The 12,689-nt window shown below is 39.5% G+C and overlaps 1 protein-coding gene and 1 long non-coding RNA gene across 3 annotated transcripts in view; one reads left to right on the top strand and one right to left on the bottom strand.

Annotated features, from left to right (window-relative positions):
• LOC114092519 (guanylate-binding protein 3-like) overlaps positions 1–12,660 on the top strand; it is a 38,729-nt gene extending 26,069 nt beyond the window's left edge. For both annotated transcript variants that reach the window (XM_071618017.1, XM_071618018.1), the window contains 3 exons: positions 6,042–6,144; positions 6,442–6,635; positions 7,445–12,660. In XM_071618017.1, coding sequence (XP_071474118.1) covers positions 6,042–6,144; positions 6,442–6,635; positions 7,445–7,666 — 519 coding nt within the window. In that variant the 3' untranslated portion in view covers positions 7,667–12,660. The remainder of the gene's footprint in view (positions 1–6,041; positions 6,145–6,441; positions 6,636–7,444) is intronic.
• The window catches only part of LOC139707261 (uncharacterized), a 214,889-nt gene that overhangs the window by 101,735 nt on the left and 100,465 nt on the right, over positions 1–12,689 (bottom strand). The window lies entirely within an intron of this gene.

A 12,689-nucleotide genomic window follows, 5' to 3' on the forward strand; every position in this document is an offset into this window, starting at 1 on the left:
ATCAAGCAGTTACACTTTTTTCTCAGCAGCACATGGATCCTTCTCAAAAATAGATCATATATTATGTCACAGGGCAACTCTTAGACAATATAAAGGAGTAGAGATAATACCATGCATCCTATATGATCATAATGGAATGAAACTGAAAATCAACGATAAAAGAAGGAAGGAAAAAGCATACATCACTTGGAGAATGAACAATAGGTTACTGAATGATCAATGGGTTATAGAAGACATCAAGGAGGAAATTAAAAAATTCTTAGAGATTAATGAAAACACAGACACAACAAATCGGAATCTATGGGACACATTGAAAGCAGTTCTAAGAGGAAAATTCATTGCTTGGAGTTCATTCCTTAAAAAAAGAAAAAACCAACAAATAAATGATGTCATACTTCATCTCAAAATCCTAGAAAAAGAAGAGCAAAACAACAGCAAAAGAAGTAGAAGGCAAGAAATAATTAAAATCAGAGCTGAAATTAATGAAATCGAAACAAAAGAAACAATTGAAAAAATTGACAAAACTAAAAGTTGGTTCTTTGAAAAAATAAACAAAATCGACAGACCCTTAGCCATGCTAGCGAAGAGAAGAAGAGAGAGAACTCAAATTACTAGCATACGGGATGAAAAAGGCAATATCACAACAGACACTTCAGAAATACAGAAGATAATCAAAAATTATTTTGAATCCTTATACTCCAATAAATTAGAAGATAGTGAAGGCATCGATAAATTTCTTAAGTCATATGATCTGCCCAGATTGAGTCAGGAGGATATAGACAACCTAAACAGACAAATATCAATCGAGGAAATAGAAGAAACCATCAAAAGACTACCAACTAAGAAAAGCCCAGGACCGGATGGGTATACAGCAGAATTTTACAAAACCTTTAAAGAGGAACTAACACCAATACTTTTCAAGCTACTTCAGGAAATAGAAAAAGAGGGAGAACTTCCAAATTCATTCTACGAGGCCAACATCACCCTGATACCTAAACCAGACAAAGACACTTCAATGAAAGAAAACTTCAGACCAATATCTCTAATGAACCTAGATGCAAAAATCCTCAATAAAATTCTGGCGAATCGGATACAAAAACATATCAAAAAAATTGTGCACCATGATCAAGTAGGATTCATCCCTGGGATGCAAGGCTGGTTCAATATACGGAAATCAATAAATGTTATTCACCACATCAATAGACTTAAAAATAAGAACCATATGATCATCTCGATAGATGCGGAAAAAGCATTCGACAAAGTACAGCATCCCTTTATGTTCAAAACTCTAGAAAAACTAGGGATAACAGGAACATACCTCAATATTGTAAAAGCAATCTATGCTAAGCCTCAGGCTAGCATCATTCTGAATGGAGAAAAACTGAAGGCATTCCCTCTAAAATCTGGAACAAGACAGGGATGCCCTCTTTCACCACTTCTGTTCAACATAGTTCTCGAAACGCTGGCCAGAGCAATTAGACAGACGAAAGAAATTAAAGGCATAAAAATAGGAAAAGAAGAACTTAAATTATCACTATTTGCAGATGATATGATTCTATACCTAGCAGACCCACAAGGCTCTACAAAGAAACTATTAGAGCTAATAAATGAATTCAGCAAAGTGGCAGGATATAAAATCAACATGCATAAATCAAAGGCATTCCTGTATATCAGCGACAAATCCTCTGAAATGGAAATGAGGACAACCACTCCATTCACAATATCTTCAAAAAAAATAAAATACTTGGGTATCAACCTAACAAAAGAGGTGAAAGACTTATACAATGAAAACTACAGAACCCTAAAGAGAGAAATAGAAGAAGATCTTAGAAGATGGAAAAATATACCCTGTTCATGGATAGGCAGAACTAACATCATCAAAATGGCGATATTACCAAAAGTTCTCTATAGGTTTAATGCAATGCCAATCAAAATCCCAATGGCATTTCTTGTAGAAATAGAGAAAGCAATCATGAAATTCATATGGAAAAATAAAAGACCCAGAATAGCAAAAACAATGCTAAGCAGGAAGTGTGAATCAGGCGGTATAGCGATACCAGACTTCAACCTATACTACAGAGCAATAGTAACAAAAACAGCATGGTACTGGTACCAAAACAGGCAGGTGGACCAATGGTACAGAATAGAGGACACAGAAACCAATCCACAAAACTACAACTATCTTATGTTTGATAAAGGGGCTAAAAGCATGCAATGGAGGAAGGATAGCATCTTCAACAAATGGTGCTGGGAAAACTGGAAATCCATGTGCAACAAAATGAAACTGAATCCCTTTCTCTCGCCATGCACAAAAGTTAATTCAAAATGGATCAAGGAGCTTGATATCAAATCAGAGACATGGCGTCTGATAGAAGAAAAAGTTGGCTATGATCTACATACTGTGGGGTCGGGCTCCAAATTCCTCAATAGGACACCCATAGCACAAAAGTTAATAACTAGAATCAACAAATGGGACTTATTCAAACTAAAAAGTTTTTTCTCAGCTAAAGAAACAATAAGAGAGGTAAATAGAGAGCCTACATCCTGGGAACAAATCTTTACTCCTCACACTTCAGATAGAGCCCTAATATCCAGAGTATACAAAGAACGCCAAAAATTAGACAATAAGATAACAAACAACCCAATCAACAAATGGGCCAAGGACCTGAACAGACACTTCTCAGAGGAGGACATACAATCAATCAACAAGTACATGAAAAAATGCTCACCATCTCTAGCAGTCAGAGAAATGCAAATCAAAACCACCCTAAGATACCATCTCACTCCAGTAAGATTGGCAGCCATTATGAAGTCAAACAACAACAAGTGCTGGCGAGGATGTGGGGAAAAGGGTACACTTGTACATTGCTGGTGGGACTGCAAATTGGTGCGGCCAATTTGGAAAGCAGTATGGAGATTTCTTGGAAAGCTGGGAATGGAGCCACCATTTGACCCAGCTATTCCCCTTCTTGGTCTATTCCCTAAAGACCTAAAAAGAGCATGCTACAGGGACACTGCTACATCGATGTTCATAGCAGCACAATTCACAATAGCAAGACTGTGGAACCAACCCAGATGCCCTTCAATAGACGAATGGATTAAAAAAATGTGGCATTTATACACAATGGAGTATTACTCTGCATTAAAAAATGACAAAATCATAGAATTTGCAGGGAAATGGATGGCACTAGAGCAGATTATGCTAAGTGAAGCTAGCCAATCCCTAAAAAACAAATGCCAAATGTCTTCTTTGATATAAGGAGAGTAACTAAGAACAGAGTAGGGACGAAGAGCATGAGAAGAAGATTAACATTAAACAGAGATGAGAGGTGGGAGGGAAAGGGAGAGAAAAGGGAAATTGCATGGAAATTGAAGGAGACCCTCAGGGTTATACAAAAGAACATACAAGAGGAAATGAGGGGAAAGGGAAAAATAATACAAGGGGGAGAAATGAAGGTCAGTAGAGGGGGTAGAGAGAGAAGAGGGGAGGGGAGGGGAGGGGAGGGGGGATAGTAGAGGATAGGAAAGGTAGCAGAACACTACAGTCACTAGTATGGCAATATGTAAATCAATGGATGTGTAATTGATATGATTCTGCAATCTGTATATGGGCTAAAAATGGGAGTTCATAACCCACTTGAAGCAAAGTGTGAAAGATGATATATCAAGAACTATGTAATATTTTGAACAACCAACAATAAAAAAAAATAAAATGCAAAAAAAAAAGAAACAAATGAAAACAATGAAAAAAATAAAGAATATGCAACACAACTATAATATACTCTTCAGATGTTCCAGTCCTCAAAATTCTGATTCTTGCAAAGTATTTCATTTCACATATGTTGGGGATGTGAGGGAGAAGAAAGGGAGAGGGAAAAAAAAAACTTGAAGGAAGAAATAGGTATTTTTTTTTTTTGGTTGGAGATCAGTATCTTTCCTGCTTCCCTTCTCATCCAATAGGTGGGGTCATCTGTTGTTAGCTGGTATCCCTACCCTCAGGATGGTGAAGGTAACCAGGGTGTCACTGTGCTGGGTTAGCGGTTGCTGGGGAGAGGGGGAATTAGAAACTGGGTACCTGGCCAGCCGGAATTCCAACCTGGGAGTTGCTCCCACTGAAGATGGTGATGAAGGTGGCCCAAGATGAAGGTGCCTGCTTTCAGTGATTTGGTGTCAGATCAGGTGAGGGGAACCGGATGATGGCACTGGATGATGAGTTCAGAGGAGAGCTCTGTGGCATGCAGTATGGCTGACTTCAGAGCCTGTGTGAAGTTCTTGGGTGCAGGCAGGATACTGTGTGTAGGGGACTATCTCTGTGGTAGAAGAGTTCCAAGATGGTGGCGGGGGAGCCCCATGCTGGTAGATGGGATGCCAGGTGTCCTTCATGGGAACAGCATTCGTGATTTCTTCTTGGGTCAGTTCTTCTCAGGTGCTGCTGCTTCCAATGGTCTCCCTTGGATACTGGGTGAGGGAAATCTTGCATGGGCGAGTAGTTGGGAGACTTTGATGCTGAGGCCTGGAGCCCTGTATAGGCATGGTGCTTCTTGTGCAGGGGCAGGAATATTGCTTGCAAAGAAGCAGTATTCTCACTACTTGAGTCCCATGTCATGGACTGACACAGAATATTGCCTCTCTCTAGCCCGCCATCTTGGATCCCTGCTACATATATTTTTTTAAACTGTTGAGTCATAGAAGTTTTAATATACTTTGAAATTGACTCCTTATTAGATATATGGTTTGCAAATATTTTCTCTCATTCTATACATTGTATTTTTCATTTTGTTGATCGTTTCTGGGCAGTGAAGAAACTTTAGTTTGATATTTCCTACTTATTTATTTTTGGTTTTGTTGCCTATGTCTTTTAATTTTAAATCCAAGAAATCACTGAGATGGCAAGTGTCAAAGGTTCCCCCCACCAGGTTTTCTTCTAGGAGTTTTACAGTTTTAGGTCTTATGTTTAAAACTTTAATGCATTTTAGTTCATTTTCATACAAGGAGTAAGACAATGGTCCAATTTCTTTCTTTCCTGGCTCTCTATTCTGTTCCACTGGTCTTTGTGTCTGTGTTTATGCCAGTAGCATGCAGTTGTGATTACTAAGTAATACAATTATATATATCATATATGTGACAAAATATTATTCAGTCTTTAAAAAAAAAGCTCTACCAATGACAACATGGATTACCCTAAGAATATTGCCCTAAAGGAAATGAGCCAGACATAGAAAGACAAATGCTGTGTGGTTAAAGGTCATTGGCACCGTAAAAACCAACCACCAAAATAAGGGCAAAACACCGTTCAGCTCATATTAACATAGAGTAGAGTTAAAGTAGAATGGTGATTAGCCAGACCTGAGAGTAGAGGGAGGGGAGATATTGGTCAATATATAAACATGCAGCTACAGATGAGTAAGTGCTGCACACCTGATGGACCACTATTACTGTAGTTAAACTAATCTCTTGTGTACCTGAATGTTACTAAGAGAATAGATGTCATCATTCTCATGACAGTGGAAAATGTAATTATGTGATGTAGGAAACATTTAATAATGCAGACATATATCAAAACATCATATTATACACTTTCAATGTACACCATTTTGTTAATCTCAACAAAGCTGAAAAAAAACTCAGAAGCAGTCTAGGAAAGCTTTGTGGTATAGGAGGGGGGAGATACAAGTCAAGGAAACTGTAGACATGACTCTAGTTAAGAAAGGCTAGAACAGATTCAGAAAAAGGATGTGCACACACTGCAAAAATGGAGGAGGTATGTGTTTGTAGAACTGCTGCTACATCTGACTGGGTCTAAAACCTGGGGTGGCTGCTGGGTAGCATTCATGGGAGAGAAGGTTGATACAGGGTTTTCATGTCTCACCAAAGAGCATGGACTTCTGTTGTATCCACAGAAGGAAAGCAATCACAACAGGATCTTACTACAAAGGATGCAAAATTCAAAGTCAGTTTTGTGATCTATTGAATCATACCTCCCTCATCTGAAGACAGATCTTTGATCCCTAACGTGTTTTGGTTTCTTCTTGGTTCCTCAGGCAATGGAGGTCCTCCAGAGCTTCCTACAGTCACAGTCTGTTATAGAAAAATCCATCCTGCAGTCAGACAAAGCCCTCACTAAGGGAGAGAAGGCCATAGCAGGTACAGGGGAGGTCATAGCTCTCAGAGGGTGGGGAGGTTCCTGCATAGACCTTGACTGACTGGGCAAGAAAACCTTCCTGAAACCAGAAGCTTCCTCCTGCTAAATCTGAAAGCAAGAGGAGAGTCCACTAAATGAGTTTCCATCAAATTTGCAAATATATACTCTTGCGTCATGGCTATTGGGCAAATTGAGAGATTTCCTTGTTGCCTTTTCTGAAATAACCTTGGTGTGCTAACATAGGAGGCTAGAATGCAAACCTGTTGTTTCTTCTCTCTTCTAAAATCTTTGTGGAGCAGCTGAGCGGGCCAAGAAGGAGGCAGCCGAGAAGGAACAGGAGCTGCTAAAACAGCAGCAGAAGGAGCAGCAGGAAAAGATAGAGGCCCAAGAGAGAAGCTTCCGGGAAAATGTGGAACAGCTTAAGGAGAAGATGGAGAGAGAAAAGGAGAACATTCTGAGAGAGCAGGAAAAGATGCTGGAGCACAAGCTGAAGGTGAGTCTCTACAGGGCCTGGCAGGACCTGACAGACAGTGCCTGTTTCCTCAGGATGGGATGGAACAAAGTATTAGATACAGACAGCATTCCAAAGGGACACTAAAAGGCAAATGTTTCATTGACATGGACACCTCAAGTGCACCTGGATCCTAATGAAGCCTATAAATCTATGAGACTTCAGCACTTTGTTTATTGATAGACTTTGGAGGGTACAGATAATAACCCCCAGGGTGGTGGATTACTCTTTGTTGAGATTATGTGCCCCAATAGAGGAGGATTCTGGCACAACCATCCAAGAGACCTGAAACAGATCCTTATGGTCTGCATGCATCAGATTTGCCTGATATAAAATTAGGACAGTGAAAGATCAGAAATTGCTCCTCTTGCTTTTGTGTCTTCCTGATTCTTCTATACAAGTAGAGTACAACAAACCTGTGTCACAACCAGGAGCTTGATGACCAGTGTTCTGTACAAGGGCAGCATTTCCCATGACCTGTTAGAGGATCACAGCCATGCCACCTTGGTGGATCTGAGAATCAATCAGAATTCAACCTCATTCTCCCCGACACAGCATCCTTTGTGCTGGAATAAAATCCCTCTCCACCTCTAGTGAGTGTGAGGAAATTTCACAAGTGTGTAAGCCCTTGGTACTCCCCCTCTTCAGGTCAAAGGTCTGGAAATATCAAAGAATATTGTAAGGTGGTAGAGAAATAGACACACGTGCTTAACTGCTGAATTTATTAAATACAGAACTCTTGGCGATTTATAATCAGGGATTCTCAAAAGTGGACTCTTCCTCTCTTATAGGTCCAAGAAGAATTTCTTACTGAAGGATTTAAAGAAAAATCTGAGGCATTAAGTAAAGAGATAAATCGACTAAATGAAGAGATTGAAGCATCTAAAAAAAACAGTCGCTCGATATTTTCACAGATCCTTACTGGAGTTGGCAGTGTTTTCCTTGCAGTACTCCCTGGGGCTGGTAAAATAGTTGGTGCAGTGTTGACTCTCATAGGCAGTCTTTTGGAATAACCTGAGGATTCCTGATAGGAAATTATAAAAAGAGGCATCTTTTATTTGAATAGCTACTTTTTAAGGTACCTGTGTCATATCAGTTTCATTCAAGAGATGTTCGAGAATAAAAAGCAATTATCAAAGATTATCAGAGTATATTCTGAGAAACAATATTTATTGAAGAAATCATAAATGACTAAGACAATATGAGATGATTTCTAGAGAAGATTTTAAGTAAAACAAAAATTTAAATAGCAATAATGAAGAAAATATTTGAAATTCATATATGAGGAGCTCTGTGGGAAGTGACTAACAACTGCATTAAGTAGAAAGAAACATAAGAAAAAATTTAAATTTACTAATAAAAAGTGTGCACAATAAAACTGTGAAGCACATAGTTTTGCCTTCTTAGTGGGTAGTGAAGAACAGGTTTAATAATATACATAAAAATTTAAAATGCACATACCTCTGATCTAGCAATTCCACATATAGGACATTCTCTTATGTATCTCTTCACTCAAATGAAAATGATATTTGTAGTGGTTTACTTATTTCAGGATCATGATGATTACAAAAGACTGGAAGCAACTGAAAGTTCCTGTCAGGTACTGATATGGGAAATCTTAAGACATGCTTTCAGAATAATACCCTATAATGATTGTTAAAAGGATGGGGGGAGTTGTATGTGTCGGGAAACATCTCCAAGAGGCATCTTAAGTGAAAAAATATAGAAAGTGTGAATAATTTATAAAATAATGAGTATGTACATATGGTATAACCTACATGTGGAAAATACAAAATAAACTAGTATATATGTCACAATAGGAAGGCACCTGTCCAGTTGAGGTGAAAGAAGACAGAACAACTAACTTTATACTATATTTTCTTCCATGCCTTAACACTTCCTATGGATTTGTTATATTCAAACAAATATGAATTCAATTAGCAAAATTAAAAATGAAATAATACATGACTGGGAATATCCCATGACATGAGGAAAGTGTTTAATACTACTAGAAATAGCAAAAGTCAGCTCAACTAGAAAAGTCTGCTCCTGAGAATAAGGAACTAGAGACCACAAGACATCCTGATTTTTTGTTTTTAATTACGACCTTTCAATAAGGCCTTTAACATCTATTCCCCAGTATATGTTCAGATAGAAGTCTCCTGCGATTTTGACTTGAATGGTCTACAAATTCTGCCCCATATTAATAAAGAAGGGAATTTTTTCATTTGAGTTAATTCAACATTTATAGAATAATAATAATAATAATAATAATAATAATAATAATAATTTTTATTATTTTGTGGTGCTGTGGATTGAAGCCATGGCCTTGTGCATGCCAGGCAAGTACTGTATCAACTGAGCTAAATCCCCAGCCCAACATTTTAGTAATTCTTTCCAGGTGTCTAGTGCTTCAGATTTACAGCCAGAATGAACTCCTAGTAATTCTACAAGCTGGGCATGCTCTCTTAACTCTGGACCTTTACAGATACACAGAGGCTTCCTCATCAGCCCAGCTTCCTCACCTCTTATCTTTATTTGTCAACCTATGATATTCCATGAAGTCTCCTGTCTAACTTCCTGAGATAGGATGGAGCGTCCCTCCCCTCTGCTTTCATTGTGCCATATTGTCACTCTACCATAGAGCTTTTTTAAAATATATATAATTGTGAAATTGAAAAGTGCTTCTGTCTATCACCTCTTGATCTGAGGTACATGGTCTTCTTCCCCACCCGATCTTTAGTTCCAAGTACAAAGCCCATAAGTACCAGGTATGAACTGTTTAAACACATGAGATGCCCTTCAGTAGGGCCCCAGTTGACCATGTCCTCACCACATTTCTCAATTTCTAAGGCTCTCCAAATAAAGGATAATATTTGAGGAACTAGTGCAGAAGGGACTCACTGAAACTGAGAGGACTTGTCCACTGGTGTGAAACTGCTGCCTATTATCTCTGCAGGACTGGACACCCCATGTCCCTGAGATCCCCAAGCTTCTTACTCATAGTAACTACCCAGGAATGAAATAACTAATGTATTTCCTAGCAAAATATGATTTTAATATAATAAACAAAGTGTCATAATCATGCAAACCTCACTTCTGCCATAGTCTTTCTATCAGTCTAGGCTGGTTCTGCTGAAATAAAACTAGGCATTTTATATAAAGATTAAAAAATCTCCCTGAAAATAATACCCACAGGCTGTCAGAGGAATCTGCATATTGTCCACAGAGCCAGGAGACAGCAGCATTACAAATACTTCCTTGTTTCCTCCTTCTTACTAAGGTCCTAAGAGCACACCTGTGCTATCTTGGGTCTTAAAGTAATGGTCAGTCATCTTTTAGTTTCCCAACCAAAGCATATATACAGAGGTTTCTTCCACTGGCAACAGAATTCCTGCTGCTGAGTCAATCCCCAAGGGCTTGCTGGTCTCTCTAAGGAATGTCCTAAACACTGCACATTGGGATGGTCTGGTAAAGGACAATGAGGGGGCAGGCAAAATCTCTGGTGCCCCATCACATCTCCCCAACACACTTGTCCAGCAATGCAATATGAAACCCTCAAAAAGGAAATGTTGGCATATAATTATAGCTATTTGTTCATAAGGAAAGGGTCAGAAGTGAGGTAAATAAAATAATAAAAGAAGAGTAAAAAAGACTTCCCCATCCACCCAGTTTAAATCTTTGTCATAAGTTGTCATCTGTTGGGTTAATGTTTATAGACACCCAAAAGAAGTTTGTAGGCAGAAGGCCCCTCACATACTTGAAAATAAATAAGTACTTGTTGAATTTTTGATGGTATAACAGATCTATTTTTTCAAGCACCTTCTCAACAATTTTGTAGGAAAACAATTGCACACCACTTGTCTACATAGTATTTGGCCATTTTCATAACCCCTTGTGCATTTTACCAGATTGTGTCGACATCCCACCTTGCTAATACCACCTTCTGACATGTTGGGCTGAATTTGAGCAAATTGCAATAATTTGTAATTTCAAGAATCTTTTCTGTGTTGGAGTTGAAATTAGGTGTGGGAATGTGTTAGAAATAATAATAATAATAAAAAGAACTGAGCAGATCTCTGAATACTAGCAGTGGAAATTACATAAGGAATCAGGGAAGCTTAGACAGTTGCATGGTCTCCTTGTGGCCTCCTCAGTCTCAGATTACATTCTGTCACATAAGCATGTCCTTCAGAGGGAGGAAGTAAGACCATGTGACCAAGCTGCCTGCATCCCCCTGAGGGGCCTCTGTGAAGCAAGGTCTCTTCCAGGGGGAATTTGGAGAGGTTCTGAGGAAGGTTTTCTAGCCTTATAATTAGACCAAAAGCAGCATCCTCTGTGGAGTGAGGGGTCCCCTTCAGTCCCTAGAACATGGCACAAGTGCAGTGGGCTTCTAGGACTGCTGTGCCTTCTGTCATGTTCATGAAAGGGAACAGGCACCTCCTTACTTCTCTTAAGTAATCACATCCTGAATCCCACACAAGGAAGCCCGCTGACTTCATTATTTCTTTCAATTCTTATGTGACTGAGAGACTCTGAGGATGATGAAGGACAAGCACACAGCATCCAATGGGCTGAGTTGTGAGCAAGGTAGAAGGTTACTACTCACAAAAGTGAGCCATTAACTATCTGCTTGGACAGTTGGGACATATTCAGAGAACTTACTATGTGGTTGTCTCAAAGGCAAAAACAGAGGATGATTGAACTCAGGTCATTGGAGGGAAATCAGTTATGGGGAGACATTTGGAGTTATGTGCAAAACAAAGCTGTCACAATGTGTCATATGACTGCCCAATGCTCTCTGCAATTTCCAGGTGAGCTGATGAACTGGTGAAAATAAGATGGCTGGAGGAAGCCTTAGCAGAAGAAATTGCTTCTTGGCTACACTGTAGATTAAAGCATGCAGGACGAAAGACTGTGAGTGGTTGGGACATGCTGGGGACTGTCCATAAAATGTCTGATGTTGCTGAATACACAGAATCCCCTTACCTGCTCTCATTGCTACTTGCAATGACTAGATGCCTCCAAGGGGCATATCAAACTAAATGATCCTCTGCAATGATGTCAGATGTACTACATGCGTCCTCTCCCATTATCAGAAGGGGACAAATATGCTTTGACCTGTGTGAACACATTACAAGCTTACTTCCAACTTTCCCCAGCAAATATAACCAATGCAAGGGCCATTGTTAAGGAGCTAATCTGACTGTGTGCTGTGAATGGCACACCATAATTAAAGGAGAATGACCCAGTAATCCATTTTGCAAGTCATGACACATAGTACTCTCAAATGAGGACATATTGCGGATTTTCCACCTGAAATATAATCCAACAGGTGGATTAAATGATAGAACCAATGCCCTGCTGAAAAAGTCTTGGAGACTGAAAATACTTCTTATTTTATTGGTTAAGTTGAATTGTCTGCCTGAGGCGCTGAGACATTAGTGCCTGCATGAGTGCCAGGCATGAGCAGTCTGCAAGCAATTCTATGTTAACATGCCCATGGCACTTAAGATTACAGATAAAGGGCACATCCACTGATCATCTTCTCAAACTGGTCAGGGGTACTAAAGTGATAGTAGGAGCAAATGTGACTCCATTTTGTTTTATGACTTCATCCTGTAAAACAACCATGCCAAGTAGAAGAGTCATGACTGGAGCAAGATGTTCTTTTCCTTTTGCTATAGAAACCTTTAAGAACACAGAACTACCTAATGGGGCATTGTTTCTGTAACTAGGGTAACGGGGCTCTGTTTCTGTAACTGGGGTGACTGAGCTAACTGTGATTGGTTAGGCTTCCCTCCGCGTGACTGTGCTGTCCCGCTTCTGTAACCTGGCTTGCTTGCATTGGCTAGACCCGCCCCCCCCCCCCCCCCCAACATCCCTTTTGCGGTTTTCAGGCTTATAAGGAGTGCTCTTGCAATTGTTCAGGGCTGATCAGGGGAACAGCTTTATGTTCTGGTCAGCCGCCACCGGTGTTCTTCAATAAAGGCTTGATTCGATTATACGTGAGTGGTCTGGAAGTCAATTTATGAA

The sequence above is a fragment of the Marmota flaviventris genome, chromosome 10 (assembly GCF_047511675.1).
Source record: "Marmota flaviventris isolate mMarFla1 chromosome 10, mMarFla1.hap1, whole genome shotgun sequence".
NCBI lineage: Eukaryota > Metazoa > Chordata > Mammalia > Rodentia > Sciuridae > Marmota > Marmota flaviventris.